Source organism: Myotis davidii, unplaced genomic scaffold (assembly GCF_000327345.1).
Source record: "Myotis davidii unplaced genomic scaffold, ASM32734v1 scaffold663, whole genome shotgun sequence".
Classification (NCBI taxonomy): domain Eukaryota; kingdom Metazoa; phylum Chordata; class Mammalia; order Chiroptera; family Vespertilionidae; genus Myotis; species Myotis davidii.
In genome coordinates, this window is record NW_006295816.1 from 7,367,112 (window position 1) to 7,374,604 (window position 7,493).

At 45.5% G+C, this 7,493-nt stretch overlaps 1 protein-coding gene across 3 annotated transcripts in view; it reads right to left on the reverse strand.

Annotated features, from left to right (window-relative positions):
* The window catches only part of MYRIP (myosin VIIA and Rab interacting protein), a 183,604-nt gene that overhangs the window by 127,481 nt on the left and 48,630 nt on the right, over window positions 1-7,493 (reverse strand). For all 3 annotated transcript variants that reach the window (XM_006770537.2, XM_015568402.1, XM_015568403.1), the window contains one exon: window positions 2,730-2,951. In XM_006770537.2, coding sequence (XP_006770600.1) covers window positions 2,730-2,951 — 222 coding nt within the window. The remainder of the gene's footprint in view (window positions 1-2,729; window positions 2,952-7,493) is intronic.

A 7,493-nucleotide genomic window follows, 5' to 3' on the forward strand; every position in this document is an offset into this window, starting at 1 on the left:
TGATGAACCCTGCGTTTCTAATGCACGTCTCTCATTTAGAGCTACCCCAGAGGCAGGCCCAAGCACCTCACACAGTTGTTTACTTCTGATGCAACCTGTTAATATTTTCCCAGGAACATCTACCCTCAACTCCTAGCTCCTTCATCATCTGTGGACAAACATTTTTATAATTATTCATGGCTCCACGGTATCTCAAAAACCATGCCTCTGGTAGCCAGGGGATAAACCGCTAGGAATGAAACCAATGCAGCAAACGTGAGACTGATTTTCATGGGAAAGCAGAAGTACATCGCGGGCTGTGGGGAGTGAAACATGGTTCTGAAAGTGACCTCGCAAAAGTGGTCATCTCTGCACCTTCTCAGAGCCGCTCTCCACAGTTTCATGGAGATTGCACGCATGCACGTACACACACACGCACGCGCGCATACACTGGGTTCTTCATGGAATCTGGCTTATACAACGTTTTAAATCCAATTGCTTGAACATGAACATGCTGAGAGAATGTCCTGAGGACTAAAACCTGAAGTAAATCGCTTCGAAACCAAGAGGCGAGTTTCAGGTTGCACGAGGGGCAGAGAGGCTGACGGACACAGTGGACGGGGTACGGAGTGCCCCATAGCACTATCTATCCCCCAGCATGACACCGGCTTTTACTACATAAGATCAGTATTTAAAGTCTAAACAATCTGTTGTAAACTGTGTTGTTGTTGTTGTTTTCCCGTTTCAAAAAACTGTGCAAGTTTTTAGAGCTATCTGAAAATTTCCATACTTGATTCAAGTCAAAATATGCCTTAAATGCTTGTGTAATGCTGGGGGTTGGACAGCTTGTTACTACGCACATGAAACAGACTTCTCTGAGACATCCTGCAAAATGCAAAGACTGTCAGACTGACCTGGACGTTCTTCTCTATCAGTTTCACGGGAAATGTCAAGAAGCGAACACCTGCCACATGGATCCTAGGGATTTCTTTCCTGGACAGGTTCTGAGGATGAACTTGAATAACAGAGAAAAACCGGAAACGAGCCCAACTTTTCCGTCCCCTTGGATTTCAGACAATAACAATCCCAAGACTTTGAGATGCCCCCACAAGACAGCATTCAGGATTAAAACAGCAAAATTCCCAACTTCTCCTCAGAAACTTCTCTCTGCCAGTTCTGAAGAAGCCACTTCGGGTGTGTTCTAACTACGCCGGACGCGCCGAATGTGGAAAACTCCTCAATGACCCTCCCTTTTCTTAGAATAACTGGAACAAATGAACATTTATTTGGATGTCTTTCCAGGTATCCTCCGACGTGTGGTCCATTATTTCCCAATGTCCTACCTCCGATACTCGGGGACTGCCATGGAATGTTTACACGGAAACAATGCAGGACTATCAGATAGGATTACCTAAGCCTCCTGCCTCCTCATTAAGTGGCGGAAATGTGAAATGGACATTTAAAATGTAGCCTGAGGAGCCATGTGCTGCCCTTTCACAACGTATTCTTCAATATTCGGCCCTTCCTGGAGACGGCTTTGTAGAAATGAAGCAGCACAGGCTGGCATCAGAGGGCTGGCTCCGGGGCACTGTTCTCCCATTTGTAAGTGATGTGCCCCCGAGGCCGTGCACTCATCACCGAGCAGTTCTGCTGTTTCACGACAGCAATGTGTCATTTAATTGTAACTGATAATAAACTCATGCAGCTCAGGGTAGATGTTGGGTGGAGAGGATGTGACTGTATTGCTCTACGGCTACTGACTGCTTAGTAAATTTGGAGATTTTTCTGAACCACAGAGAAGAGGAACAGAGAAAAACCAAAGGAAACAAAATTATGTAGGTACTAATATGTCCTTGTGTGTGGGGGGTGGAGATATTGAAGGACAGTAAAGAACAGCGTATTTTAAAAACGGCTATTCCAATGATTTCCAACTGCTATTTTCAATGATTTCATAACCCCTTGAGGAACAAACCCAAATTCCTCACAACTCTACATGCCTCTGCAAGAGTCTGTGCCAGGCCTGCCACAGGCCTCGGGGAGCTGTCCTCTGTGCGCATGTCACCTCTTGTCCAACAATGCCCTGTGATTCCTCCTATCGAGTTCCACCCAGGGTCCCCGCCTCTTCCATGAAACCTCTTTAGGACACTCCAACACTCTCTAGATCCCTTTCCCTTTAAAATTCCTGAAACCCCCTACATATCGTGTATTTTTCTACTACTGAACACTGCCCTGGTCTATTATTCAGCCCCTAAGATGTGTGTGCCTTTTACATGCCAGGCTATGTATGGTGCTACACATGGAGTTGAATAAGACAGGGACAGTTTCTGTCCTGGAGGCATCCACCATGGGTTGGGTAGCACAGTGGTGCCATGACAGACATTTGAGACAAGTGCTGTGTACAATGAATGCACCCAACCAGCTTGGTGCAGTACTGTAACATTCTGGCATTTCATCCGTCCACTCTCCCCTCCCCCCGCCGAAAAGCCATCTGCCTCATTCACCATCATGGTTCCCGCATCCAGCATCATTCCTAAGACTCCCACACGTACTTGTGGAATGAATGAATGAATGCATGGAAGTTGAGAAATGTGGTCCCCTCTGTGATGCTCACGCAGTATCCTTAACGGCCCCTCACCTGGGTAATCTACTGCACTCAGCACTGTGTGCTGATCCATCGCTGCTCATCCTACCTGGTTGAAGGAAGATGGGTGGTGCCAGACGAGGCCCTGGGGGTCCATTGGGCCACTCACCTGGCTTGCTGGCAGACGCAGCAGATCCAGACCTTCTCGTGCTTCTGGTAGGAGCAGCAGCTCTTGCAGACGTTGAACGCGCAGTCCCCACAGCGGCGCTTGGTGTTGACGAGGAAGGTGAAGGGCGAGCAGCAGCGCATGCAGCAGTGCTCCACGAACTTCTGGTGCTTGGAGAGGATGCTGCACTTGCTGCCCTCCTCGTCCAGCTTCTGCTTCATCTCGCTGGGATGGGCAGACAAGGAAGGAGAGGACCAGGTCAGGGGGCTCTCTCCCCAGAGCATCCTTACCCGGGCCCGGCCTGTCCACAGACCGAGCCACATAGAGGCCCTTCCCTCCTCACAATAAAACTCACACTTGCTTCCCATGATAGCCAGAGGGGAACCCCAATGATGGATTAGCGTGGGGTGCTTTTGTCCGTCACATTTTCTGTGAGAAAGCAGGAACGCCCTGCTGCTTGCCTTTCAGACACTAGACTGAGGTACGTATTATCACTATAAAACTAAGTACAACCTCAAAAAAGAAAACCTTGAACTTAATTAACACCTTTTTAAAGGAGCAGGAGATCCTGTTGTTATGTTACTGTATTAAAACATTAATCCTCCCAACAGCCCTGCTGGGAATATGATCGATGCGGTGCTGGCCCTATTTAGCAGCCCTGGAAACGGACGCACCCAGGGATCTTAAAAGCTTTCAAATCGGCGTGAGTGAACAAATCCTAAGCAGGGGTGGCTCAGAGTTGCCTAAAAGACAACCCTCTTCCCGGGGCCTCCGACCAAAAGAAAACTCGCAAAATCCATGACCTAAATGGTAAACAGAGGCTGTGTACGTAGGAGTTACCCTTGCCTGACATATTAGGCATGGGGCAGGTAAGCAAAAGGGGAAATGTTAGAATTACCTGCATCCTACTACTCTGAACTATTTATGTATCTCCTCTCTCTCCTCCCTCTCTCCCCACCCCTTTCTCCTCTGCCCTCATAGGAGAAGATATTATACATACTGTTTTAATTTTGAAGCCTAGAAAGTTGTCTTTTTTTGTTTAGATTTCCAAGTGTGTTGGCATAAAGTGGTTCACGTTTCTTTTGACTTTAAGACCTCGGCTATATTAGTAATTATTTGTATTTTTGTCCCCCTTTTCTTTCTAAATGTTACTTATTTGAGCTTATGTGTTTTATTCCAAACTTTATGCGGTATCTCACTTTCAGCTGCTTCTCCCCCGAAGGCTCCAGGCCACCTCTCTTGCCCGATGCTGAAATGAACGCCGCAGCCGCTAGCCCGCAGAGCCCGCGGTCCTGCTGTTCCCCATCTGACCAGACTGATCCCCCTGGTTTTAAATTCATGCCCAGCCGGTGTGGCTCAGAGGTTGAACGTCAATCTATGAACCAGGAGGTCATGGTTCGATTCCCAGTCAGGGTACATGCCCAGGTTGTGGGCTACCGATCAATGATTCTCATCACTGATTATCTCTCCCTCTCTCTTTCTCTCTGAAATCAATAAAAGTATATTTTTAAAAAGTTCCCTCTTCACTTCTACCCTTGGGGAATTTCCCTTTCTTACCTTTCCTGCCAACTTTTAAAAAACTGAGATATAATCCACATACCATAAACTTTACCCTTTCAATTGTACAGTTCAGTGAGTTTTAGTATATTCACAAAGTTGTGCTAGGCACCACCCCTGCCTGATTCCAGAACATTTTCATCAACCCCAAAAGAAAGCCCACATTCTGCAGTCACTCCCCATTGCCCGCCCCCTCAGTCCCTGCCAACCACCAACTCCTTTCTGGTCCTATGACTCTGCTTATTCTGGACAGGTACTGCATAAACGGAGCCACACCACATGGGGCCTGTTGTGTCTGGCTTCTTTCTTTGCATGTGTTCAAAGCTCGTCCGTGCAGTAGCATGTATCAGCACTTCATTCCTTTTTTCCTGCCAAATAACATTCCACTAACATACCCTATGTCATTTGTCCATTCTTCAACTGGTGGACATCTGGGTGGTTTCTATTCTTTGGCTATTACAAATAATGCTGCGATGAACACTCATGTGTAAGTTTTTGTGTGGATATAGCTTTTAAATTCCAGGGGTAAAGTCACTGGGTCATGTGGCAATGCTATGTTTAAATTTTTAAAAAACTGCCAGACTGTTTTCCAAATGGCTGTACCATTTTTACATCCCCATCAGCGATATCTGAGGGTTCCAATTTCTCCACCTCCTCACCAATACTTGCTCTTATCTGCCTTTTCTACGACAGCCGTCCCAGGGAGGATGAGGTGTTATCTCATTGGGGGACTGATTTGCATTTCCCTAATGACGAATAATGCTGAGCATCTTTTCGTATCCTTATTGGTCATTTGCACATATTCTCTGAAGAAAAATCTATTCACATCTTTTGCCCATTTTAAAAGTAGCTTATTCATCTTCTTATTGTTGTGTTGGAGGAGTTCTTTAAATGTATTCTGGCCACAAGTCCTTATCAGTTTTATGACTTGTAAATATTTTCTCTTTCTTATATTAAACCTTATATTTTGTTAGTATTTTTATGTGTTTCTAGTACAAAGAGGGGTCGCATTAGTTCATCCCACCCTCCTATTAGAACTGGAAATCTACATATGGTTTTATAACCTCATTTTTCACTTAACAACACGTATCATAAGCATCTTTCCACGACAATTCAGGGAGTGTTTGCAGCTTTAGCCTCCGGTGACTTGGGCTGGCTTACACATCTGCCAGTACGTGACTGCCCTGCACAGCAGTCTCCAGTACAGATCTGTGGCTTGATGGGTAGTAGAGAAAGGCTGAATCAGTATTAAAAGAGGAAACTACATCAGGCCAACTAATAGTTCTATGAGGTAAACTATTATATGGATACACTTTGAACAAATGAACAAAACATTTACAGGGAAATAGGACAGGATTTTTGTCCTAAGGCATGAAGATGTCGATATCCGGTCCCTCGGATTGAGAACTGAAGAGCTAAGTCATCAGTGGCTCTGACATCTGTAAACAATACAAGGACAGCATCGGCCACGGACCAGCTTCTATTGATATTTCACAGACACTAAATTAAATGGGATAAAACATCCAGGAAGGAAAGTCTTTGGGGATCAAAAAAGCTCTATGAACGCAATCTACAGAATCCCTCGAGCTTTATGAGTTCTGTTTCCTGATACACAGGACGGCAAACACCATATTTGATCAGTCTCTGCAAAACTGCTCCTCCCTAAGCTTCTGGGCTCAGTGAATGGACCCTCCATCCACCCCCTGCTAAAGCCAGACCCGGGACATTTTCTTGGTTTTGTCTCTCCTTGCGCATCATGGTCAATCCATGTTCTATACGTTATATCTTCCAAATACAAAGTACCTGGCATTCATTCACTTGTCTCCATCTTTGCTTTGCCCTCACCCACCCCCAGTCCAATCTGGCCTCATCTCTCCTGAGATCAGGAAACAGCCTCTTTCTGTCTTTTTTTTTTTTAAAAAAATATATTTTATTGATTTTTTTTACAGAGAGGAAGGGAGGGGGATAGAGAGTTAGAAACATTGAGGAGAGAAACATTGATCAGCTGCCTCCTGCACACCCGCTACTGGGGATATGCCTGCAACCAAGGTACATGCCCTTAACCGGAATCGAACCTGGGACCCTTCAGTCCACAGGCCAATACTCTATCCACTGAGCCAAACCAGTCAGGGCGACAGAGCCTCTTTCTAAACTCCTTCCTCTTCCCCAATCTCTTCTTTCAACTACAGCAGGAAAGTCCTTTCGAGTATGAAAATCTGATTGGATCACCCACCTGCTCAACATGCTTTACAGATTCCAGGTTTCCCCCCAAGATATAACAGGAGCCCCATAGCCCGTGTGCCTCCAAACGCACCCCCTCCTCTTATGATGCATCAACCACACAGCCTGTCCCATTGCTTACTGATCTTTGAAAATGCCATGTCTTTTTTTCTTGGAGGTTTTCCTACATGTTCTCTCTTCTTGAAAGCTCAGCCTAAGTCCATTCACCCTCCTCCGTTTCTCCACAAAAGGCCTTCCCGTGTGGCTGGTCATCCGCACAGACAGCCCTGGGCAGCCCACCACCGTGATGACTGGTCTCCTGAGGGGTTTCACAGGTGGAAATCATACACCCTTGTTCATTTTTCCTGATAATGCTTTTAGGTTAGAAACATGGCAGCTTACCTTCTCCTTCCTCCTACCCTGGATCTGAATACCTGGAACACATGGGAAGCATCTGCATTTCCGTTTCAATTTTCATAAATTCCTTTGGTGGTGTTTCCCAGGGTGTGGTACGTGGGCCACTGCTGATGGACCAGACGAATGTGGGTGGTGCAGGACTAAGCATTTTTTATATTAAGTTACGTTTTGGTTTTAGTACGTATTAGGAAAAAAATTTAACAAGTATAGTTAGCCTGATATTTCATAGATGTAAATGCTTAGAGTTAGTCGAAGTGCTATTTAATATTTTTAAGTGAGATGTTTAAGAGGAAAATATTAAGTAAATAGCAACAAAATTGATCTATGTGTTTGGCAAAATTTTTGAAAGTGGTTGCCTATAAACTCACAATGGGAGAGGGATGTGCTCAATGGGCACTAAGGTCTCCCCCACTGGAAAGTGCAGCTGCCAGTGACACTAGACCAGCCGTGGGCAAACTAGGGCCCCCGGGCCGGATCCGGCCTGTTTGAAATGAATAAAACTAAAAAAAAAAAAAAAAGACCGTACCCTTTTATGTAATGATGTTTACTTTGAATTTATATTAGTTCACACAA